The 26,127-nt window shown below is 45.7% G+C and overlaps 2 protein-coding genes across 5 annotated transcripts in view; one reads left to right on the plus strand and one right to left on the minus strand.

Annotated features, from left to right (window-relative positions):
• Window positions 1-838: 838 nt before the first annotated feature.
• On the minus strand, window positions 839-25,932 carry BNC1 (basonuclin zinc finger protein 1). 2 transcript variants are annotated; one of them, XM_039858477.1, is made up of 5 exons: window positions 25,745-25,932; window positions 12,378-12,477; window positions 11,110-11,345; window positions 7,276-9,137; window positions 839-3,073 (listed from the first exon to the last, which is right to left on the minus strand). In XM_039858477.1, the coding sequence occupies exons 1-5, from the start codon at window positions 25,862-25,864 to the stop codon at window positions 2,389-2,391; spliced, it is 3,003 nt and encodes a 1,000-aa protein (XP_039714411.1). In that variant the 5' UTR covers window positions 25,865-25,932; the 3' UTR covers window positions 839-2,388. The 2 variants fall into 2 exon arrangements, with proteins under 2 accessions (XP_039714411.1, XP_039714412.1); XM_039858478.1 differs by lacking the exon at window positions 25,745-25,932 and adding an exon at window positions 24,532-24,662.
• Window positions 24,112-26,127, plus strand: part of SH3GL3 (SH3 domain containing GRB2 like 3, endophilin A3) — a 138,975-nt gene continuing 136,959 nt past the window's right edge. For 2 of the 3 annotated variants that reach the window (XM_039858482.1, XM_039858479.1), the window contains exon 1: window positions 24,112-24,258. The gene's annotated coding sequence lies outside the window, so the exon portion shown is untranslated. Of the gene's footprint in view, window positions 24,259-25,499; window positions 25,517-26,127 lie in introns of those variants that run through there. The other variant, XM_039858480.1, reaches the window with a different exon arrangement.

Genomic DNA, 26,127 nt, shown 5'->3' on the forward strand with positions numbered 1-26,127 from the left:
TGGAGGGTCTGAGCTGGGCACTACGTGATCTGATTTACACGCGGGAAAGACCATTTTGGATACTATAGGAGGTACAAAGGAATGGATGCAACAGACCAGGCAGGAGGCAACGACAGTCATCCAGGCAAGAGGTGAAGTGGCCAAGGGGGCAGGCATAGTACAGGTGCTGGCAGATGAGAAAGTTCTCCCGGTGACTTCTTTTCTCCCAGTGAAATGTGAAGCGGGCCCATGGCATCCTCTGAGAGGGGACCTGGGTGGGGAGATGGAGTCATGCTTTTATCTCTATGTTGGAAGGGTAGAAAAAAGAGGTGAAGAAATTAGAAAAGAAGGAAAAAAATGTTATAAAAAGGTCCTTTCAAAAAAACTGCATGTTTAAGAATGAAAGAAGAGGCTTAAATCTTTCATTGCACGCTGTTTTGAGCATTGGCTAGAAAAGACTTACCTTTCATAGGGCAGTATTTTTTAAAAATCACTTTATCTTTGTAATAAGTCAATACTTGGCCCCTCCTCCCAGGGAAGTAACCACCTCATTTCTTTCTTTCTTTCCAGCCCCCTGGTCTCCCTAGGTGGTCTCCCATCCAAGTACTAACTAGGGCTGACCCTGCTTAGCTTCCTAGATCAGACGAGATCAGGCATATTCAGGGTGACATGACCATAGATCACCTCATTTCTCAGACCCCATGAATTGCTACTGATGCCACCTACTTCCTCCCTTGGGTTCAGCTCTGTAAGATTCATTGTGTGTGTGTGTATGTGTGTGCACGTGTGCGTGCACATGCAAGACCACAAGCACTTATACAATAGGCAGTCCATATGACAAAACTAGTTTTACAAAATATTTGCCTTTTTAAACAAAAAGTATGCCATATATTTTTATTAAATCATAGAAAACTCATTTGTATACAAATTTTTTCCAGTTTGGGGAAACTGGAATATTGAACAGCTGGGTAACAAAAACAGATGAAAGATACATCTCACTTTCAGCAGAGACAAATTTTAAGTTGTCACATTTATTTTTCTTAAATGCTGAAATAATCAGTAACAGGTTGCTGGCTTCTTTCGCCTTTAGGCCAGAAGAATACTATCTCCTATAACTCCCCATTCTCTTTAAGGATGGTTTTCATTACTTACATCTACCATAACTTTAAAAGATGGTTAACTTGGAAGGCTTTTTCCCCATCACGGCCTTCTAGGGTAGTTTAAATGCCGAATTTTAGGAGCTGGCCTCGTCCCACGGGACTGATTAAGCTTCCTTTCTACAACAGCAAACATGTATAACGGTGTGGAATATATTTCAGAATAAGTTAACATTAAGACACACAGTATGGTAATAACGACCTACTTTTCTTTCTACCATGTAACTTCGGCAGTTCACCCTAATCTTACACGTTTATAAAGGGTGAAGACTGTAGGATCCAGTGATACGGAAAATGCACAACCGTCAGAGCCACATTCTCTAAATGCTTTGGCCGAGAATATGCAAGCGGTCCTGCTAGAGTCACGCCCGCGTCATTCCACAGGGGATCGCATCGAAGACTCTGAGCTTTGCCAAATGAAAACGGGCAGTGGTTTTAAAGTTTGGGTCGTCACTCATTCTGCTTTCCAATGAGATCGAGAGGTCACACTGTGACATGTCTGCACTCACTCCAAGTCCTCACATAACATAAACACAAATTAAATATTATCAAAATTATTTTAAATTAAATTGAAGACCACTATTTTTAAGTGCACGAACTATCTCTCCCCAGCTTCCTGAATGTGTTACAGAGCAAGAACTAACATCCTTGGTAACAGCCATGTTCTTATTAGAGGCCAACCCGCTTCCTCTGAGAACTTCCTGGAGTAACACATGAGACCTTCAGGGGGAAAAAAAAAAAGCAATTTTCCACTCCAAGTGGAGAGAATGTCTCAAAAAGTCATGTTCCCAATCTGAAGTCTGGATTTCAGACTCATTAAAGCAGAAACTGAAAAATGTGATCTTTGAGACTGGCTTCTCACCAGTGGTGACAGCCTGCTTCCCCAGGACACTCAATGGACCCTTAATCCTGTGAGCCTCTCTCCAAGCCGCCCCCAGTTCCTGGGCCCCTGCTGTCAATCTGCAGACCTGGAGCTCTCCCAGAGAATGCGTAAACAAATCTGGGAAAACTGCACTTCTGCAAGTTTTCGTTATGTCCGTGAAAAACCTCTTGGGCTAAGAAAAATAATAGGAAAGACTGTCCCAGTCTCAACTTCCCACAAGGCTTGTCTTTTGCTCATCCTGCTGCAGAATACTAGAAAGTCAACTCAAATACCTTTTGCCTGGCTTGTCCCAAATGGCATTAGACAAGGTAGAAACGTTTCCTTGGACTACCTTATTCCTGAATTGTGACAAACACTTATCCAATCTTGTTACTGGAGGTGACTTGGAGAAGAAGCCAGGCTTCTGTGCAGGTTGGGATTCTGGCTGTGTCTGTTTCGGCTGCGAACGGATGAGAACATGGTGTTGCAGCCCGGAACTTTGCATTTATGCAGCTGGCGGAGGTGCACAGTTTTGTAGTGGGCCCTGAAGGTCCCTTTATTGCTGTACGTCTTTTGGCAGAGGTGGCATGTTATGGGCAGCCCAGAAGGCAGGCTGGCGAGGCTCTGGTCAGCCTTCTCCATCAGCACACAGATGGGGTACTCATCCTCCCCAGGTACGAGGCTCGGACCTTCACAGTTCCCATCGCTGTCCTCCATGAGCATAGTGCCTTCCTCGCTTGCCCTGTCTGAGTCCCAAGAGGAATGGCTGCTGATCTCTGACTTGATGCTCGAGGTAGTGCTCAGGTCCAGGATGGTGCCTTCACTTGGCGGACCAGTGTTGTAGCTCTCGCGGCCGGCACCGTGGACTTGGGTTATTGGGTAAACCAGGCTGCCCATCCGACTGGCTCCCTTGAAGATGACAGATGTGTGGGAGGCTTGCTGCGTGAAAGCCACATCCTGATAGGCCTCCTTAGCCACATCTTTCAGAAGGTAAGCTGCATGGAAGTGGTCTTCACTGCTGTCCAATGCTTCTTGGGTCAATACTTTCTGGTGGAGGTTTATGTTGGAACTGTGTCTGCAAGAGTGAAAAGATGTTTAGCAATGCGTTGGGCTGTCATTTTAAAATAGTCGTCATTCTGAGAGGAGATACAAGGTAGATACCAGGAAAAATTCGTGGCATGGGAGAAGTGATCAGGGGCACGGGCCACAAAGGGTGTTTAGTGGACGCTGGCCCGCTGCTGTTCACTGCTTGTCAGAAGTTAGTATCCACCAGGAAAGTCAACGGTCTGGAAACTGGGAATATGCAGTTCTCTTCCACGTCTACCATCTGATTGACACGTAGCTTCCCAGACCTCATCTCAAGAGAATGGCCAGACTACTTCAACAAGGCCAGTTCAGCTGGGACATCAAACCAGGGGATCCCAGGAAAAAACAGGTCACAAACGATAAGGAACTAAACAGAGGGCTGTATTTCAATGAAACCGGAAAGTTTTATTTTCTAGAGCCATACTGTCCAATACCATAGCCACTCACTCAGATGTGGCAGTTGAGCGCCTGAAATGTGGCTGTGTTATATGCTGAAGTGATAATATTTTGGATAGACTGAATGAAATATGTTAAATAAAAGTTACTTCACCTGTTCTTTTACTTTTCTTAATATGGCTACTAGAAAATTCGAAATTTCCTATGTGACTCGCAGTAGGGTCTAGAGCATCTGCACGCATATCACCCCAGAAGTTCTACAGGCAGGGAAATCTGATTGGCTAGAAATAGATGTGTATGTGGGGCGGGGGAGGGATGTGTGCAGCACGTATTAACTTCGGTTCATATTTGCAACGTTTCAATGTGTACCAGACAGGAGTTTTGCAAATGCAGCACTGTGCGCACACCACAAATCTTCTACCCAGTGATTACTCCTGAAGGGCAGATGATGAGTATCCATTATGACACATGCTTTTGACTCATACAATATCATTTGGATGTAACTTGTCAATCAACGTTGGCCTTGTGCAGAGGTCCCCTGTTAACCTGACTAATAAATACAGTCCTTCCCAACGGCTACGATCTTAAAGGGGACAAGAGAATGACTCCAAACAGGGAAAATAGTCCCCTAATACAGCTCGGAATGCATGCCAGGGTCAAACTGGGAAGAACACCCCACCAAAATAACTAAGGATCAAATTATCTCTTCTAAATCCCCAGACATATGAGGAAGGGAGAGAAGGTTTAATCCTATTTCACAAACGTATAAAATTTAATCCTATTTCACAAAACGTATAAAATTTACTATTCAACTTCTCTCTTCTGTCCCCTTACACATTCTTTTTCTGGGCATAATCAGAATGATACTCCCAGATCACCCACTTTGCAAGCGGCTCTTAAGTGCAACTCTGACCTATGATTATGTCAGCGTTCTGGGTTGAAGGGGCAGGAATGTGTCAGCAGAAACCCAGACACTAGGTTGACATACAGGTTCCATACACACCAAGTGGTTAAGAAAAAGCCAAACACATTCGCTGGAGCCTTGTACAGAAAGGTCCCTCCCGTAACAAAAGCAAAGCTCTTGGCACCACGCTCAGGCGTCCCATGGACACCAAGAGCTAACTTGTGGGCTCCTCCAACCTTCTCCTTAAGTCTCAGAGGGTCAGATGCATTTCCCAAGGTGCCATGTTCCCTAAAACCAGTGACGGCCACAGCTGCAAAAACCCTCTGCACCTCATGCCAGGCTTTCTGCTTCTAGAAATTCGCTGGTGCTATGCTCACTACCCAGGTCTATATTTTTTCCCTGCATCCTCTACCTCCCCCTCCAACTTGTCACCCCTGGTTCCTAAGATTAGTTGAGACTGGAGTGTGGTCTGGGCACCCCTAGTGGTCTCTGAGACCCTTTTAAGAGGTCCCTAAAGTTAAAACTCATTTCATAAGGATAAATTAAAAAAAACATTATTTGTTTTTACTCTCATTCTCTCATACAGTGGAATTTTTCAGAGGCTACATGACATGTGACATTGCAACAGGTTGAATGCAGGAACTGATATAAGAATCTAGCTGTCTTCTACTAAGCCGAAAGAGATTTGTGAAAATGTAAAACAAAGCCACTCTTTTGGCTAAGTTTTATTTCTATTTTAAATAACATGTAGTTATTTTTTAATAAAATGTTATTTATGCTAACATATAATATGTTTGTTATTTTAAGGGATGTAAAAAGTAGTATTTTTTTGTTTTAATTTCTAATACAATAAATATTGATAGCTAGATGTCTGAATAGAGAAAAACTCTCGAGGGTCCTCAGATTTTAAGGATCTGTACAGGGGTTGAGAGCCGCTGGTTTATTCATTCTCCTTCTTTCAGGAAGCCTTCCCTAACTTCTCAGAGAGTCTCGTTAGGCACCCTCCCATGTGCCCACAGCAGCCTATGTTGCTCCCACTAGAGCAGCCACTATGTTCAGCTGTCATCGCCCGTTTACTGACCTGTCCCCCACCCCACTGCAGCAGCTAACATGGAAGGGTCTTAAGTGTCTGTTGGCTAAATGAGCATTCAGGGGTTCTGCTGTGGGCAGCAGCAGTGGCTCGAGGAGAGGAAGACAGTTATCCTGACGGCGACGCAGTGCTCACCTGTGACCGAGAGAAATGGGGGGGCCTTGGCCCACCCACAAAGTCCTATTTAAAATGGTGCCATTTTAATCACAGATCCTAGGTAAAAAGCATGCCACGTCTTAGGTTGCTAGAATTATTAGTTTAAATTTAGAATGAAAGGTGTCTTTCTGTGCTGGGGAGGAGGCTTGTATCTACAAACAGGTTAGAAAGTAAGAAAATATTAAATACTAGAAAAAAAGAAATATAAAATGAAATCGTATTTTAAATTCAATATGCCTTTTAATTTAGTAGACACTCCAGGCCAGATCAGTATCATAAATGTCAAGGAAAATTTGACTGCCACAACTCTCTCTTCTTCCAGTAACAGCTTGTTCACGAATAGACACTGCTCTTGGAGGGTGAAGGGGAAGGCCGGGGTCACTAACTAGGGTATCCTGGTGATCTGGTTCAACGTCCCAGCAACGGAAACGGGAATTTTAACTAGTGTCAGCCGTGCTCCATCCTTTTTGCTGAAGACAACACGCGTGTTCGTGAGCTCTGTCCGGGAAGGTGTGTGGGAGTCTGTGCCTTTTCACCCTCTTAACAAGTCAGGTCTTACACCCTGGACTAAGGTGGTGGGGTGCTGAACTGCTTCGAGCCATGCTTGTTTGAGCAAATGCATCATTTTAATATTCTGTGAACTGCGTTTAGCATTTATCATACTGCGTTCCATCAGAGAGCTGATCCTTTCTTGAGGGCTGCCTAGGGTCTTCTGTTGGGAGGCTGGCTTGCTCCTCCCTTTATAGGCTGGGAGGGAGGGAGGTGACCTGAAGAGTCACCTCAAGTTCATTAAGAAAAGCACAAGCAAGACAGTAATGCCAATGCTGTGTCCCTGGAGTGAGAAGATGCACTCTGTACCCCGGCACTCTGCGAACAGTGTGACTCTGTGCGTGTCATAAAACCCCGCCACCGACAGACCTCTCATCTCTCATCCCTGCACCCCTGAAACAACCTGCTAAGTGCCCTTACTCTTTGATATCTTAAAATTTTAAAAACCTCCAATCGAGCAGTTATTCTTCCTTTCGAATATAGTTGGTTAACTAGAAATCAGAGAAAACGTCTCAATGTGCTTCATGTTAGAAAATGAAAACCAGACAAGTCTGGGGAAGCTAATTTAAGCAGCGCCCTTCTCCCTCCTCTAACGTGAGAACCAGTTCACAATTCCTTACGCCGAACCCTTGGGGCCAGATGTGGCTCTCAGTTCAGAATTTCTCGGACTTTAGAAAAAGTAGAATGATGCACATACTGTAATATCAAGGTGATGCCCTCATTATAAATCCATTAATATTTCTGTACCGAATATATAAAAGATCCACACAACGAGAGATTTAAAGACAATTACAAACATCGTTTCAGGTCGGGTCTTGTGGCCCATTAAGTCTGGGTTTTGGAACTGAAAATCCAGGAGGGTGGATCTATAGAACAGTGTCTCCCGAAAGTGGGTCCCCCAGCACGGCAACATCGACATCACCTGGGAACGCAGAGACCCAAAGCTCTCAGGCCTCCTGGGGACCCGCAGAAGCAGAAGTCCCAGGGGTGTGGCTCAGGACGTTCTCACAGTCCCCCTGCTGATACGAATGCACGTAAAAGGTAAAAGTTTAAGAACCACCGCCTTAGAAGAAAGGATTGCCAACAGGTGCCTTACCTGTCCCTGCTCCTGCGGGAAGGGAAGGTGGCTTTACAGCCCTCCACTGTGCACACGTGCGTCTGTTTGGCGTGGATGTTCTTATGGTGCATTTTCACACCGCAAGCATTCTTAAAGGTCTTCTTGCAGATGTCACACTGGTGGCGGCTTTCTTCCTTCTGCCTAGCCGGTGCGAGCTGACCCGTGTGCTCCAGTTCCTGAGAATCTTCAAAACAAGGAAAAGCCATTCCTCTGTTGGACAAGGCGCTGAAGAGCCCCCCGGCCAGCAGGTGCTGCTGCAGTCTGACATAGTCAGGAAGAGGAACACAGGGCTCCACCCCAGGCGTGAGGTGGCGCTCCTGGCCACCGTCCTCGGCCTCCCTTGGCACCGTGGCCAATGCGGGTTTCTGCTCAGTCTCCCTCTCCGAGCTGTGTGTGGCCTGCTCAGGGGTTCGGCTGATGGCTCCACTGGGCTCAATTACCGACTGGAGGTGGCGGCAAGCTCTCTCTCCCTCAGGGACAGGCTTCCCCGGGCGCGCTGGCTGCGTGTGCCGTTCCTCCGGAGCCCTGTCTGCCCGGGAGTCCTCCGGCTCATCTTCACTGACCACCTGCAGGGCCATGTCATCATCGGAGCTGAGGGTGTGCCTGCTCCCATTAGCTATTTCCACAGCTTCCTTCTCTATTTTGATAGGCATACTGGACTTCCGGGACTTCTTCTTGGGAAGGGCATCGAAAGGCATTTCATGTGAAACCAGATGTTCGGGGATCGAGGAGGACAGCTGCGGGAGGGAAGGCAGCACCCCAGGAGTGTTTGCTAGCTCAGCAGGAGTGGCCGGACTGCGGTAGAAGGGAAGGACCGGCTGGACTGTCTTTAGGTTGGGGAAAAGCACTCCATTCTGCCCAACGCCGGGGAAAGCTGCTTGGCCCCTGGAATCCTCCCCCGGAACGGCATAACCAGGGAGAGGCCTACAGTCCGGAGAGCTCACCGTGAACCTCGGGCGCCTGTAGCTGTCGGAGGTGGCCAGGCTCAGGCTGTTCCGCAGGTCTTTGTCCCGGTTGTTTCTGTTCATGGGCATGTGCAGCCGGGGGTTGGGGTTGGCGCTGTGGCGGTTCCGGCTCCTCAGAGAGCTAAATACCATGTTACAGCCTTCGATGGTGCACTTGTGCTTGATCTTCAGGTGGACGGCGTTGTAGTGGATCTTGAGGGTGCCTTTGTCGTAGAAGGTCTTCTCGCAGGCCGTGCAGAACACCCGGCCCTTCTTTGCACCCAGGCTGTTCCTCTCAGACTTCACTTTGGCCTCGGGGGACAACTGCGTCCTTTCAAGCCGAGTGACAATGCTGTATGAGCCGGAGTCGCTTAAATGGGCATTGTCTTCCTTGTTAGCAGCAGCGTCTGGACAGTTTAGACACCGCTCTTTTTCAACCTGAAATGGTGCAGAATTGGAAGTTAAGAAGCTGCCGTCGGGGAAGGGTCCGTGGATTTCCTGTTTGGGGTCCTGACTCTGGTCCTGCCCCTGCTCCAGCACATACTGTTCGGGCAGAGACCCTATCAGTGCAGGAGGCACAGGGTTGAAGAACTGGAAAGGCAACATGAAGGTCATGTTGTTTATGAGGTTCTCGAAGGGGTGCACGCTGCTGGGGTTTCCTCTGTCCACAGCAGCGGGCAGGCTGGCATTCCTGTGGCTGCAGCTCTCGATGAAAGCCCTGATGTCCACGTTGGCTGCGGGCGGCGGGATGATGAGGGACTGCTCTTCTTTCTCTTGAATTGCCATGAGCTCCACTATGGACTTGGTCTCCCCAAAACGAAGGAACTGCTGCAAGGTGGCCACCTCTTCCTCACTGGTCATGATGCTCCAGTGGTCCAGCACCTTTCCTGATGCATCCTAACCGGAATTGAGAAGTGCAATTAATTTACTACTCCTTACCCCTTTCTCTAAGAAAGGAGCCGTGTGGTCAGGACCTCCGCCAGCACACAGGGCACCTCTGGGCATATTAGGAAATGGCACCGCTCTGGATGAGCAAGAAGGTTAATGAGTTCAGCCCCCACTCATGCCGATCTCCTAGGCCGGAAACTTTGTGCAGAAAATATACTGCGCCAATGTAAGTAGAGGCCCAAAAGAGAGACGTAAAATTATATTACTCAAGCCTAAGGGAAATTTGGTGATTATTTTCCATCTTATTTCAAACCTATTGGCCGTCTTGCATTAAGCATAATAATCTTCCCCACAAAAATTAAAATATGTCTTTTGAACCATAGTAACTTCTTTATCTAAGGAGTATAGATGGAGCAATCAGGCTTAGATATAGCTCAAGTGTTTATTCACTGCATTTTAATAATCTTCCCAAGCAACTACCATCAGAAGACAAATGAACTTGTATTGATCTATTGCCCGTGTTCACAAAGCAGAGCTGTAATTACACCGGAGTGTTGGAGATCTTTCAAACTCTAGCAAGGCCTAACTTTTCCCAAAACTATGATAAATATTTTATCACAGAACATGTATTTGATGGCCTACTGAGATTTTTCACAGTGCATGTAAGAGTTCTGAAGATGACGAGGAACGTAACATCATAAATTTTTCATGCACTAGAGGTTCAAGGTAATTGATTCCATATTTTTAATCCTAACACTAGAAAGCAAGATTATTAGGATCATTAAATATTGATCTATGTCATAATGTAAGATCATAATGGTACTCTACATAAAAGGTTGTTTCTGGCTTGCTAGGGTTCCTGCCCTGGAGGTGAGCAGATGTGTTTCCAGAGGAAGATGATGGGCTTTAGAGTCAGCAGTGTGTTCAAATTTGGGGTCTGCCACATATGAGTTGAGTGACTTCAGAATTATTTAGAACCATTCTGAGCCTCCGGTTTTTCAACTGGAAAATGGGAATAAGCTACCTACCTAAATAAGACTTCTGGAAGAGTCTATGTCAATAAATGGTTATTAGTGTTCATTTTAATGATATGACAACCTGAGTAAGACTGAAATGTATGTTAGTCTTGGAAATTCATTCAGTCCTTCATTTCACTGAAAATTTTAACCAAAGTTAGCTGACGTTTTCTAGTGTAGTGGCAAGAAAAAATGCTATCGCTGTTTCATGTGTCGGAGAAATAAGAGAATTCATATCAGGAAATATGTTCTTAGCTTGTGATAATCCCTTAATGACCTCTGAATATGGAACACGAGGCCTACCCCCATATCTTGTTCCAGAAAGAGAGGTAAAACTACTCTGCAAAGTAAAGAGCCGAGAGAAAGCACAAAAGGCACAGTGAGATGCCTTTCATCTCTCCTTCAGGCAGATACAAAGAGAAAACGTGAGGAGGCCAAAAAAGAATTGGAGAGAGAGAATAAACAAGAGCACAAACACAGAAATACCACAAGACGAGGGGTCCTAGGAAGGAAAATCAGCAGTGGAGTGGAGGACGGCTTTAGAGAACAGAAATTACGATTGTTTGCTGAGTGGTTCCATAAGGTTGAGTTCCCTCTCTCATCTCCAAATCCTCAGAGAGATCTGATACAAACAGCATCTGTGTCAACAGGTAGTTTGCAGATAATAAAAGAAATGGAGGCAGCACCCAAGATGGGGCAAATGGTTTACTGTGGAAAAGCTGGCAGAGGGAAACCCCAATCAGAGAATATGCAATGTGCCCACGTCCTGAAGGTAGACAGATATCTTGAGGAAAACAATGGCTTTCTCCCAGGACGTAAGGTAGGTCCTAACCCGTTAGAAAAAATATTAAAGGCAAGAATAATCACCAATGGCTGTAGCACTGGTAGGTAACTGGGTCACATCAGTTACTTGGACATGGGTGTGCAAAGGCATTCTAGGAGAAGGGTGGCAGTGGTCACTATACCTGCAGCACATATCCACGGATGTAATCCTGAAGGGTCCAGTCCAAGGCATGGAGGATCTGGAGGACCTCGTCTTGCTTCAACACACTGAAGAGTCGGTCTAGCAGGATTTTCAGGCGAACGGGGATGGCCTGGGTCCCATAGAGCATGAGGCTGCTAATATCAAACACCACATTGGACTGGACGATCTCCACCTGGCTTGCTGGACACATGGGTGGGACCCTCAGCTTACTCAGAGCTGAAAAACCAAATGGAAGACATATCGTTTTTAAAGAGTTCTATTTTCAAGAGAAACTCGGCACAAGAAGTAGGCTAGTACTATCTCTCAGTTATCTGTTCCGACAGAAAAAAACACAACTATGCGAATGAGTAATAATTTTAACAGCTATCACAGGAACTTCTAAAATAAAATGCACTGGCCTGAGACTCGAATCTTCTTTTCTCCCCTTCCTGAGGCATCCCTGAGGAATAAAATAGCTACAAGTAGGGAAGATGTAAAGAAAGGGGGTAAAAACAAAGATGATAGGTGTCTAATCAAGAAGATGGAAAATCAGGAGGCGCTAAGGCTTGGGAATCCAGCAGACCTGGGTTTGAGCCCTGGTCTGCCACTTCCTAGTTGTCGGGCTTGGCAACTGAATCCACCGAAATCTATGCTGTCCAATGCGACACTCATCAGCCACATATGGCTATTTAATTTTTGATTTCAATTCATTAACATTTAATAAAATTAGAAATTCGTTCTGCAGTCACACTAGTCACATTTCACTTACTCGGTAGCCACGAGTGGCTAGTATAGGGTCAGGTTTAGCAAATGAAAATACAGGATGCCCAGTTAAATCTGAATAAACATTTCAGATAATCGACACATAAGTAGGATATATTTACATATACACATATAAAAATCTTCACTGGGATATACTTAGGCTAAAAAATTATTTATTGTTTACCTGAAATCCAAATTTCACCGAGCATTCCTTATTTTATCTGGCCACAGGCTACTGCATTAGACAGCACAGAATAATTCTATCATTGCCAAATGACAGCGCCGAAGCACCAGTGTCTACACTTTAGAACAAGGCTAATGAGACATCGATACGGAGTTAAGATTCAAAGCGCTAACATATATAAAGCTCCTATCTTGTCACCTGGCACGTGGCAGTAACTTACAAATGTTAGCGGTCATTCCTAGATATCACAGCCATTCCTAAATAACTGTGAGTCATTTAGAGGGAACACTACCAGCCAAGAGACAGGGGAAAAATAAAATTACCGTGGGCCACCCAACCATGTCTGCACTGTTCACACTGACGGTGGTTTGTTTTCCCTGGTTTGAAACTTTGACAGCTGCAGTTCAGAGTACAGCCGATAGCCTGCAAAAGAGAACACAGGTATGCCCAGCACGTTAGTGATGTGTGGGACATACATACACCACTTTTACAAAACAAAACCTCCACTTGGCAACATTCATTGAGCAATGTGTGCCCACTCTGTGCCAGGCCCACGTGTGTACAGTGGACCCCGGAAAGAAGATCAGCTGGCCCGCCACCTGGAGAAGGTAAACACACCGCACAGATTTTCCACATGTGAGAATGGGCTACGAACACCAGAGCTTTTTATAAGAAGAGACTATGGGTTGGAAGGAAATATCTTGCTTGTTATGAAGGACACAGCAAAGGTGAAGAGTCACATTTTCACCAAATCTCTAAACTGACCAGAGCAGTAATACTGGAAGATCTGCTGAAAGATATACAGAGGCTGCCTTGGGACAAGTAAACAGGAATTAAGAGTAATTTACATGTGGAATTTGTTACCCTCAAGACATGGTAGGGGCTGAGTATCAAAACAGATCTGAGATCATGTACTGGCTGACTACACCCAGGATGGTTCCCCAAGTCCACTCATTGGACTGTATGACTGATGGGGACAGACACAGCCTGGACGAGCCCCACATGGAGGCCCAGATGCCTGGTGAAATGCCGTGCATGGTGTGGGGGTGTGGGGTGTGCAAGCATACAGTTGAAACAGAAAATGGAATTCTAGTATCAACAACAAAGCTTCACATATATTTTTAAGAGGAATTTCTCAAAAGGGGATAGATGCCTGAAGAATGGAATCTATTATTAAAGAGAAAAAGCCCTCACAAGAGCTATGACAGGTGGTTCCCAGGAAGAGCTGCTGGGTGGAATCCCTATGATTCAAGAAAGCCTTGAACCTGGGGAGTATGTGGGGGTTTGGGGTAGGGGATGAAAAAGCCCTACGATTATAGGTTTAAACCTCCATCTGCCACTTAAGGGACTATGTGGCCTTGTGTGGGGACAGAAAGGGGAGAATCTGGCCTAGGACCTGGGAAACTCACTTTAGGGAGTATATAAATAATCTTCACTTAAAAATCAGTTGCGGATGGGATTGTAAAATAATGCAGCCTGCTTGGAAAACAGTCTGTCAGATCTTCAGAAACAGAGTGACCAGCAATTTCACTTCCTAGGACTGTGCTCGAGAGCTGGAAACATTACGTCCACATAAAAACTTGTACCTGAATGTTCATAGCAGCACTACGTATAACAGCTCCAAAGGAGAAACCACCCCAATGTCCTTCAACTGAGGAATGGATGAACAAAATGTGGTACATCCATACAATGGGACACTACTAGGCAATAAGAACGAAGTACTGATACATGCTACAACGTGGATGAACCTTGAAAACATCACGCTAAAGTTAGAAGCACAAAAATGGAAAGAAATATGAAAAGCCAGAGGTTATATGAGTCTATTTACAAGTTAAGACTAGGTTAATCCATAGAGGAAGAAAGCAGAACAGTGGTTACCCGGCTATGTAGGAATGACGACTGACTGCTAATTGGTGGTAGTAGGGACAGATTGGTATTCTTTGTTTACATCTTTTGCAAAAAAACAGCTTTAAATTGAGATTTAAGTCATAGGTACAACTCATCCATTTAAATTATACAATTCAATGATTTTTGGTATACTCAGAGTTGTGCAACCATCATCACAATCTAATTTTTATCACTCTCAAAAGGAACCCTGTGTACAAGTTTACGGCAAACATCTTTTCATTGCTTTGGGGTATATTCCTAGGAGTGGAATTGCTGGATCATTTCACTTTTTGAGAAACCGCTTAACTATTGTCCATTTTACATGCCCACCAGCAATGTACAAGGGTTCCAATTTTCCCACATCCTCACCTACACCGGATGAATAGGCAGAATATAGATAATTTTTCCAGCAGTGAAAATACTCTGAATGATACCATAATGATGGAAACGTCATTATACATTTGTCTAAAACCATAGGATATACAACACCAAAAGGGAACTCTAAGGTATAATATGGAACTCCGGTGATGATAATCAGTCTATGTAGGTTTATCATTGTTACAAATATACCCTCTGGTGAGGGATGAGGATACTGGGGGAAGCTACGCATGCCTAGAGGCATGGGGTATATGGGAAATCTCTGCACTTTCCTAAAGATGTTTAAAAAAAAAATAAAGTTTAAAAAAAAAATCAGTGACCTTGCTAAAATACAGGTTAAAATTTACGATAATATGACTATTATCTACAATATTGGATTACAATGTGAACAGAGCAACTAGACAGATCTTCAGGTGGAGGAGCAGGGCTGTTCACAACTGAGGCCTGCAGCAGATAGCAACAGTGTTACGTAATCCCTTCAGGAGGCTATCAGAAAACAGAAAACAAGGGAGAAAAGGTTTCTGGCCTTTGTAAAGTCATAATACTTATATAATACAAAGAACGCCAGATGATCACAACACTCACTCTAATAACGCATGCATTCCCATCACGGGTGATATCATCGCAAAGGGTGACATTTCTTCTCGGGGAGAGTGTGTGAAAAAATATTATTTTTATGTATAAAGCACAGATATACATATATAAACATATATAGAATATGATATGATAATAAAATTTCATTGGGGAAGGCGCCATTAGAAAAAAATGTCTAAAGACTCCTTGGATATGGGGCTGGGCGGAGGAATGAAAAACAGATTGAGAAACATTGCCCTAATGTCAGAAATTCTTTTACTTTTTCGTTATACAGTTTCTATTTGTATATACATATATGAATGTGTTCAATACATGAACACAGACATCTATATACCTTTAAACAGAATTATATAGTTATCTTGACTGGAAATTAAAGGATAAAAAGGAGTAATAATTTAATTTTTATCACGTTGTCAAAACAAAAAATTCAAAGGGCACCGCTATTAGTATGTGGCACACCTGCTATGTTGTCTGGCTTCTCGACCCCTTGCAACTCTCTGGACACCAGCTCACAAAGGAGCCAATCATCTGTGTTCTCAATAGCTGCCAGCACATTCACTGCTAAGCCTCTCAAATGTAGTTCACAACCTACATCCTAGGACCGTTTTGGAGAAAATGTTAAAAAGGAGAAAAATTCTTATTTTTGGATGATGTCCCTGGAAATGCCACTCACTCTTTAAAAACAGGATGTTGAAACAAAGTGAATTCCCGTTTCATTTGAGAGGAACACAGGACCTGCTTTAATTACAGAAAGAGATGTTCTCAAGCACACACCGCCCCCACTCCCCAAGGATTCTACGCAAAAGGTTCTTACTCTTGCAAAGCCCCAGGACACTCCAGGGGACTCTACCTGAGGCCTGGCACAGCAAAACAACACGGAGAACAATTCCAAGCACATTTCATAGCCCAAGGTTGAGACTCATTTTTTCTGCAGCTGTTGACCCGGGACTCAGGGTTTCTCCACTTTAACATTACAGACAGCTCTTTGTGGTGGAGGGCTGTCCTGTGTATTGCAGGACATCTAGTAGCCTCCACGGCTTCTACTCACCTGATGCCACAGTAACACCTCCCTCCCCTAGATGTGAAAACCAAAAATGTCTCCAGACATTGCCAAATGCCTCTGGGGGCAAAACCGGCCCCAGCTGAGACCCACTGACCTAACCTGATTATTCGGTTTTAGTAGCCTCTAGTTTGGGGACAGAATTTTAAGCAGTTTCATCCACAATTCCAATGCATGAATGCTGCTTTATAAAAAACATTCATGTGGTTCTATATGAACCCATTTGAATAAGGCTTAATAAAGCTCATTAGATATCTATGGAAATAAATCTCAGAGGAATTATTTATGAACTACAAAAAGCCAATTACGGTGTCTAAGAAAACTTCTAATTTTAAGCCCTTGAGTTTTTCCACCCATCTTCGAACTCCACAATGTAGTAAAATTATAGCACCATTATCTAAAGACAAATGAAAACTTCTAAAACGAAATCAAACCAAATAATTCTAATTACAGGATGAAAAGTACTCATGTAAACCAAAATGGAAAACTCTTAAAACTTATATCCTTTCCTTTGGAATCTTGATAGATGTTCCATTTTTCAGAAACATAAAGCAGATGTTTACAACATTCTGAACTCATCAAGACATGATTATTGCTTTTTGTGCACTCATTTTAATCAGACTATTTCCGAATTGTTATTAGTCACGTTGATGTGCTACAAATCAACATTCAAAATTCTGGTTTGCTCTTTTGTTAACCATCATTTGCTCATTCACTCACCCAGAAATTACTGACACACCTCGTATGTGATAGATAGTTCAGTTATTTGTAGTCTTGGAAAGCTATGACTTAGCTTTTAGGTGGGTTTGAGGGTCCCACTTCCTCTCCCAGACAGCCCTGGCTCTACCTTTAGCTTAGGGAGACACTGCCACAGGCCTCTTGTCAGGAGCTGCTGACCTGAATTCCTAGCTGTGGCCAGGCCAGACACACAGTGGGGTCGATATGCAGACATCCATTGCTGGACAATGCAGGCTTTGATAAGATTGGAATTACTGAGCTTGAGAATGAAAATTCTCTACTTCCAAACTGTTTCCATCTCTAGTACATGCAATTTTTTCATATCATTGAAGATAAATTCATGGGGAAAATTCTTGGGGGACTAGAAAGAAAAGGGGGAGGAGAAAAATTATAGAGGAGCTTTGGGGTCTCCAGATTCATGGTATTGACCCTCTGAGGGAAGTCATTTGTGATCTGGCGCAGAAGCAAAACTGAACTATGTACTTAGTCAGGCAACTTTGCAGGTTCAAGTTACTCAGTCTGCCCTGTCCAAGACAGTAGCCATCAGCCAGATGTGGCTATTTAAATTATAATTAATTAGTTATCAGATACAATTTTAAATTCAGTTCTTTGGTCATGCTAGCCACATTTCAAGTGCTCAGCAGTCACGAGTGGCCAGTGGCTACTGTACTGAACGGCGGTGATGGGAACATTTCCATCATGATAGAAAGTTCTACTGGACAATTCTGAGACCCGTGGTGAGGCTAGCTGCTCTTCCGGCCTGTCCTTCCTTCCACACGGTGGCATTTGTATTTAATAGGCGATCTCGTGTGATCTTCACTACATCCCTGTGAGAAGGGAATTCTTCTCAGGAAATCTTAAATGCATCAAAGAGTTGTAATTTGTCCAAGTTCACATAGTTGGTGAGCTTTCTTGAGCATTTATTATTTGGGAAGCAATGCAATAAGCAGCGCCCACGTATTACCTCATTTCTCACGCCCACCTGGGAGGCAGGTTTTATTACTCTGCCCATTTTACAGATGAGGAAACTGAGGAACTTACAGACTAACTACCAGGTAGTCTCAAGTATGGATGGTAGAGATAGATTATATCTTGAAATATCAGTATTTGGTGCCGACCACACTTAACATTTGTGGGTTCATTTAATCCCTACAGCAACTTTGAGAGTTAGGCATTATCATCCACATTCTGCAGATAAGAACATTAAAGTTCTACATGGTAAAGAAACTTCATTCACTGAATAAATATGTACTGAGTATTTATGAGCCAGACATTCTAAACTCTGGGAGTGAAAGTGCCGAACAAGACTGAAGAGGTCCCTGCCCTCCAGGAGCTTGTGTTCTAGAGGGGAAAGAAAATAAACAAGTAAATAAACGATACCTTTGCAGAATAAGGCAAGTGCTATGACGGAACTAAGCAGAAAGCTTTGCTAGCAATTTTACTGGCATGGAGGGGTAGGCGTAAGTACCTTTTCCACGGGGTCATCATCAAAGGCTTTTGAGGAGGTGACATTTGAACTGAGTCCCAAGAGATGGCAAGGAGCCAGTGAAGAACTGGAGGCAGAGGGAGTGTTTTAGGAAGGGGCCACAGCAAGTGCAAAGGCCTCAAGGCACAAAAGAGGCTGGAGTGTTCAGGGCACAGGAAAGGGGCCAGGAGAGCTGGACTGGAGTCAGTAAGATGAACGGCAGACAATGGGGGTTGGAGAAATGACAGAGACCACTCTGCATAGAATCTTGTGAGGCAGTCCAAGGAGTACGGATTTTGTTTTAAGTCTAACAATGAGCTTTTGCAAAAGGTATGAAATTAATATGATATGCCTATTAAAATGACACCTCTGGATGAGGAGCTGGGGAGCCTGAGCTCCTTCCCTTAAGCACACTGAGCATCTTTCCCTGCGAGGTAGTAAAATCTACCATCGGCCTCAGGCAACTTATGTCTTACTTCCCATTCAGCCATATAACCTTCCGCTCCAGAACTTGGAGCCTCTGACTATAAAATGGGCTGGATATCTGCTCCTGCATACTTCAGAGGCCTATTAGCCATATTAATGAGAACGTACAGATGGAGAGTTGAAAAGACCAATTAGCACAGTGAGACTGTTGTTACTGCCAGGCCAACAACAAGTAGATTCTTGGGTCCTGGGTTCTTGGGCTCTGGTGGTCCGACTGCATGGACAGAGCTAACAATGTCTATGATAGAAACCTCCGTAAAAGTTGCTCCACAATGAATCATGCCTGAAAGAGACAACAGAACTGAAACTCCAAACCAGCAGCTAGCAGCTGGCCCAGGGCCTGACACTCGGTAAGCCTTTGACTGGTATTGGAGAGAAGAATGAATGAATCAATGAGCGAGATGCACCAAGCTTACTAATTATAGATGCCCACCCAATATCCTTTAGCCTATGTAAAAGAACCTTGGTAAAAGAACCTTCATTTTCATGTCTCCTTTGGTAGCCGGGTGATGGTAGACAAGCAGACCTTGTTTGTCGGGTGGAGCTTTACAGAAGGCTCTTTAAAAACGGGAGGTTACTCAGCTGATGAACTTCTCTGCCTTGCCTCCTTCCTCTTTTCTTGGAACAAGAACATGATGGCCACTCTACAGCACAAAATGACACCGTTTTTTTTTTTTCAACATAAATTGCAAGGAGAAAAGTAAAGTATAAACCTGTGGCTTAAGAAAGATAAAATATAGCCCTTACTTGGATCCTAATTTGAACAAACCAATGGTAATACAAACTTGAGAAGACAATCAAGGAAATTTGAATACTAGAAATGTAATGACATTAAAGAGTTATTGTTAATTTTTTAGGTGCTATACGGTATATTGTTTTGCCTTATAGGAAATTCTTTTTAGAGCTACATTTTAAAATATTTATGAATGATATTATAGGATGCCCAGGATTTGTTTCAATGTAATCCAGTGTTAGTGATGGTGGGGGAATGAGTAGAGAATAATAGATGCAACGGGGTTGACCCAAAGTCGATCACTGTTGAATCCCCAAGCACGTAGCACTAAGCTTTGTTAAAGTATTCTAAGTCTGTTTGAAATCCTCTATGATAAAAAGTGAAAAAAATAAGATAAATCAAAGGTCACCCTCTCCCCAAAATTTTCGTTTTGAGCGAGGTAGCAAACAGAGAGAGGGAGAGAACAATGTTATGGAGAAAGGCCAGGGGAGGCTTCTTCCAGGAGGCAGCAGGCATGAGGCATCAGTGTGTGCAGGAAATACCACAGTCCTAGGCTTAAAGAAGGCTCAACTCGCATGTGTGTGTCAAGCCCAGGAGGCTGGGCCACAGAGCAGATTTGCCATGGGCAGTGAGAGCTGACCTAGACAGGCGACATAGGGAGTCTCTTTGTTGTGTTTGTGAAGCCGTCAGGGTTCAGAACAATAGGGAGACACCGTTTGCCATGACCCTGGTTGAAAAACGACTTGGGAAGCCTCAGAAACCAGGTAGGCAGCATTTGCAATATAAAAACGACACTGAGGGAGAACTGACAGACTGGTTTCTCACTCCAAGTTCGGGGATAAGAGGGACCTGTCAAAGAATAATGAAAACATGGGAAAGGGTCTGGCTGAGTAGGGGCAGGTGGGAGGTAGAAACCAGGGGACAGATGTCGGGCCAAATCTACCTGTGAGTAGAAAGAATGCGTGACATACTTGTAGTGTTCTCTTGCTGCTTAGTTCAAAGAGAGTGATGGGGAAAATACTGTTCTTTGATCTCTATAAATCAAAGTATAAACTCTGCACCAAAATAATTTAACACCTGTGCCTTTTTTTTCTTAAAATTATTAGTTCTAAAAGCAAAAAAAATACAAAAAGTAGAAAAATATGCAAATATTATCTTAGAAACCAAACCAAATATTTCATTTAATAAAACTAACAACAACAAAACTATAGAGAAATAGAAATGATACAAATACAGTTTTCCCCCTTTATCAACTAAGTTTGGGAAACCTCAGTGGTAATATTTAGAAACCTCTGTTAACAAAAACAGAAAGACATTATCTGCACATGTACGGAACTTCTGAACACAGCAGTCAGCCTAGAGGAAAACAAAAACAAAAACAAAAGACATTTACACTTTAGGATAATTTTAACTAAGGTAGCCAGTTACACAAGCAATGCAACTTCACTATTGCTGCTGATGCAAAATAACAAAGAAACTGTGAACATTTCTAAGGAAAATTTTGCAAGCATTTCTTTTAGGGACTTAATGAGAACTAGATTTTAAAAACTAAGTGTAAAAATCCCCTATGTTTTCAAAATAAAGTTTTCAAAAAGAAAAGATCAGACAGTTAACTATGCCATTCTGATCACTATCTTAAAATTTAGTGCGGTCTATCATGAAACGTTAGAGTTGTCCATATAAAAATTCTATCTTAAAAATGAGTAATGCAAGAAACAATCGGAGGGCTACAGAACAAGGCCAATGCTTCTAGAAGCTGGTGTAGAACTGGAAAATAATTCTGATGTTTGTTAGAGTACATGAAGGGATCACACAAATCATCTGTAAGAGGAGAAAAACTAACTACATGAAAAAAAAAAAGTCAGCAGCCTGAATTAGATTTTACCTGAGACAACCATTCCCCTCCACATTGGCTGCTTGGAACTGGCCTTCATAACATTTTATTTTTCCATCTCTCTTTTCTCTCACATTAGCTGAGTCAAATTATCATGCCCCCACACCACAGCCTTACTTAAGTCAGCGTCCTCCTGTGATACGTCGGGTTGGTTTCTAATAACGAGCCCATGTGTGGATGGTAACAGTGAGAACCCGTTTGCTTCTAACTACGCGAAGTTTCAGAATGCCCCAGATTGGACCCTGGCGAAGCAGGTCTGCTCTCTGTTTAGACTCACTCTTTTTGGATAAAAAGACATGTGTCTGGGTAGAGAAATGGGGCCACACAGGAATCTTGGAATTTCCAGAATTAGAAAAAAAGGGCTTCAAAGAGTGACAAGATAAGAGGAAATAAGGTTTTTCAGGTGGAAACCAATTTAAAAGAAAAAAAACAAATCTTTCCAGATGCCCCTTCTGTGCAGAACCCATGAAAAAATAGAGTGTCTAAATAAATAAAATTTAAAAATCTGTGGTAGAATACTTGGAATAAGGTGATATAAAAATTTTATTGACTCCCTAAATCTTGATCTTATGATACCACAAAGATGAGTGGCTCAGCATCGAGTTTTCACCTTAGCTACGGTATTTCTAGTTATTTTTAAACAGGCCCGTTTCTGACAAAAGTAACTCACTCTAAATGACATCTGTAGAGGTGAAAATTCACCCTGGGGTAAAGCATGCTCCTCCTGCAAGTAATTTACCTTGTGGAGCCTTTGAGGTAACTCCTTAAAGGCCACTGTCAAAATAACTTCTAAAATCATATGCAAAAGCTAAAGACATTTCTTTCTGCCTTTCGCCCCGTATCCTGCGGTTTAATTTTACTGGCAAACTTAACTTTTAAATTGTTTTTCCCATTTATATTTAATCTTTAAGCATTCATAAATGATAAGTATATGTTTAAAAGACAATTATTATTTATCCCACAGAGAAATCTATATGGCTTTTCTCACCTAATAGGTCGTACCACCCGTCTTTCCATGCTGATGATTCTGAGGCATAGAAAGTGGGCACGGGCCTTGGATGCATGTATAACTGCTGAATGGGACGGACGTAAGAAAAATAAAAATAACCCTCTCTACGCTTCCCCAGCAGTTGCTTCATGTTGCTTAACACTTTTAATGTGAATTATAACCAGAGCAAACAGATCCTTGTTTTATATCCTAGTAGATATCAACGGCCAAAAACCCATACCCACTTCAAGCTCCATAGCACTAAATCCCTTTCTATTCTGAAGAATCTATAGATGCCAAAGTAAATTACACAGATGTCTGAACATCATTACCAGTTCCTAAAGTATGAGCAGCTCTTGTGCGAAGTGAAGATTTCACCACTTCTTCTCGGGATCTGTAACAGGAACACGTTCGACCAATAATTGAGTTGAAACAGTAATGCTATCTTTGTGAAATTAAAGTGGCAAACTTATTAAATGAGAAATCAAATGACGACTTAACATCTTATTCTTTTAGGTATGCCAAAAAGGATAAAGTTATTTATCAAAATTCATCATCGCACAAGTGGTGACCAACTTTTTATACCTATTTAAAGCAAAAAATCAAATCCAGGACGATTTATAACACCTGCAAGTAACGTTCTTTTATATGATGTACATAAATTTTCCTTTGACATGTCCCATTTTAATGATGTTTTAATAATACATATCAACGTATCTGGGAAGGAATAATTGAGAAGCCAGTAAATTTATCACTGAACAAAAACTTTAACACATATGCACATATCTGCAAACTAATAAGAATCCAAGAAATCTTAAGAAAAGATTCCAAGAAATCCAATAGCGAATTAAAACAAACAAGGAATGAAAGGACAGCAGAAGAAAAAAAAAAAATCTTGCCAAATGTTGTTTTTCGATTCAATTTCCATCAAGCCGGAATTTTGTCGCTTTAATGAGAAGAAATCAATTAGAAAACTGTTGTTAGATCTGCTCTGTGGAGAAAGCTGTAGTAACACATGCTTACACACACACACACACACACACACACACCCACCCACCCCCTCCTGACAGGGATTCCCAGGACACCAGTGGGGCCTCCTTTAGGCCTCGTAAGTGTTAACAGCAGAGGCCTGGCTGCCACCAGGCACCTGGCCCGATTTAAATGCCCTGTCTTCACAGGGCTGTGGTGAGCGCGGCCATAAAACCCGGGGACATTACAGAACCTGAGAGTGTCTGATCCCCAGCCCACCACACACCACCACCGCCGCCCCCCACAAAACACACACAATTTCACTCCTACAATTAGGGCTGTTCGCTGGCATTCCATTGAACTGTCAAAGTCAGGCCGGTGGCGGCCGCGCGGCCACAAAGAGATGCCTTAAATGAGAAGAACATGTTCCTACACCGCATTCGAGAAAGTCTGGCTCCGAGCTATGCACTGATTAATATCAGATCTCCTCCTTCCCTCGCCTCTGCGCGATCTTGTCACATCTGGCTGACAAATCCTGAGCGGCTCAGGCCAAGCCCGGCGGGGGCCGGGGGGGCCCCGGGGGCGTTGGGGACACGCGGCCACAGGGACCCGACGCGGCGCCCCTTGAGCGCCCGCGGGCGCAACCCGGCCGCCCGCGTCCCCTCTGTCCCTGCAGGTGGCCCTGTCCTCAGGACACGCGTACGGCCGGCGGTTCCGTGGACCCCCGCCCCACGTCCAGCCGGCCCGAGGGGGCGCCGGGCGCCGCGCGGCCCCCCAGCTCCGCACGCCGGTCAGCGGCGCGCTTATAAGCCGTGCCCGGCGCCGTCGCCGCCACCGCGCGCTGGACGCTCCGCGCCCGCACCCTGCTCGGCAGCTGGACGCAGAGCTGCGTCCCCCGCGCGGCCCGGAGCCCCGGCCCGGTCGCCGCAGTCCGCCGCCGCACGCCCGGGTCTCCACACGCGCTCAGGACGCGGCCGGAGCGGCGGGGTCTGACCGGGGGCGGCGGGCTGAGGTAATTCTGAGGTGAAAGCGGCCGCGCCGGGACGCGAACGCAGCGCGACAGCGGCGCCCGGCGCGCGAGGCTGGCTGCGGCGCGGCGCCCGCCCCGCACTTGCGACGCGCGGCGCCGTCCTGGCCCGCGGGGGACCGTGGGGACCCCGAAGCGGAGAGACGCTCCCTCGGGCCGCGCCGCCGCGCGGGTGGCCTCGCGAGGGGGACCCCAGCGGCGCGGCTCCGACGGCAGCGGGACCGGGTCGGAGCGGCCGCGCGCAGGGGCCCCGCTTACCTCGGCCATCCTGCGGCCGCCGCGGGGCCCGGCTCCCGGCGCGTGTCCCCGTCCCCGGCCGCGTCCGCCCCGGCTCGGCGGGCGCCGCCGCATTCAAGCTCCCGCCGTCGGGGCGACGCGGCGCAGTGGGCGGCTCCCTGGGCGCCCGGCAGCCGCGCACCGCGTGTGCCCGCACGCCCGCCCCCTGCGCCCCGGTGGGGGGGCGCCCCGTCCCCGTCCCGCCCCCGCCCCGCCCCGCCCCGGGCCGGCCACGCCGCGTCCTCGGGTCCGCGCAGCCCGCCGAGACCCGGCCGGCGGCCGCGCGCAGGAGTCCGCCCCCCGCCGGGCTTGAAGGCACTTGTCGGCGACACGCAGACGTGCCCGTGTCTGCCTCTCCCGGGAGGCCGAGCGCTCTGAAGTCTCGGGCGATTCCGCCGCCCGCCTCCCCCGGGGCGCCCTCGGGGTCCCGCCTCGCCGCGCTCGCCACCGGCAGCGCTGTGGGGATGCGTTCCCGCGGCGGGGGTCGCCCCCTTCCCTGCGGAGGTTGCATGGGTTACAGCCCCAGCGGCGTCCTGCGTTCCCAGGACCTGGGACTGTGCTCTCTGAGCCTCACTGGCTTCGGTTGTAAACGGGATCAGATTTTTCACTTCTGTGATTGGGTGCCAAGGATAATGAAATGAAATGAAATGTCCCCCAAACACCAAATGGGCTGGGCCCCCTTGAACGCCTGGGGAGGTCCTGCCTGGAGAAGCGGCTTCCGGGGCCTGTGCTCAGGAGCATCCTTGACCCCTGCGAGCTGAGCTGCCGGAGATGGCCTGCAGCTGGCGAAGCGGGACCCCGGGCGGGGCAGACGCGCAACCTCAGGACGGTCCGGCCTTTTGTTCCCTTTGTCGTTGCCCAAAGGGATTCTCTCTGAAGGCTGGACTTGGGGTTTCCTACTGCCTCCTCCCGCCTCGCTGCTGGTGGAGTCCCTTCAACAGGAAACGCAAGGCTCCTACAATCTGAGGTGGTGGCAAAGATGGGAGATGAAAGGGGGAAAGAAGTGAGTTGCAGTCAGGCAGGCAGGAGGTGCCTGGCTCTGAAAGGCACAGGTCTCTGAGGGGAGAGGAGGGAAGGGAGAGAAGAGTGTGGGTATCCGGGTGGGCTTCATGGGGTCCAGGGGTCGCCTATTCTCACGTGAGGGCCTCCGCCCTGCCTTACAGGTGTTGGGAAGACTTATTCTTCACATTGCTACCTCGCTCGATGAAGCTTTCTTTGTGAATTCCAAGCCTAAACTCCTCATCTTCCATTTCTTTCTGGTGCCAGACCCCGCTTTGCTGCTCCTCTTTCCTCTGCCTGCTGTAACACAGTGCATCCTTCAAGGCCTTTCTCAAATGGCACTGCTTCCTTGAAGCCTTCCCTGACCCACAACCAACTCTCCACCCCATGTGCCTTTGCCCTCTTCTGACCACGTCCCCCCTCCCCCAAACACCTGTGTCTGCTTTCTCTTGTGCTTATTGCATACTCTAGCCTAGCTGTGTCTGTCCTTCTCTTAATTTCTTTGGTCACAACCATTCATTTTAGCGGGCTCTTTGCTACGAGTTGTTGTAGCAGCAGACAACGCTCAGGTTTTAGAGT

Source organism: Pteropus medius, unplaced genomic scaffold (genome assembly GCF_902729225.1).
Source record: "Pteropus medius unplaced genomic scaffold, Ma_sr-lr_union100, whole genome shotgun sequence".
Classification (NCBI taxonomy): domain Eukaryota; kingdom Metazoa; phylum Chordata; class Mammalia; order Chiroptera; family Pteropodidae; genus Pteropus; species Pteropus medius.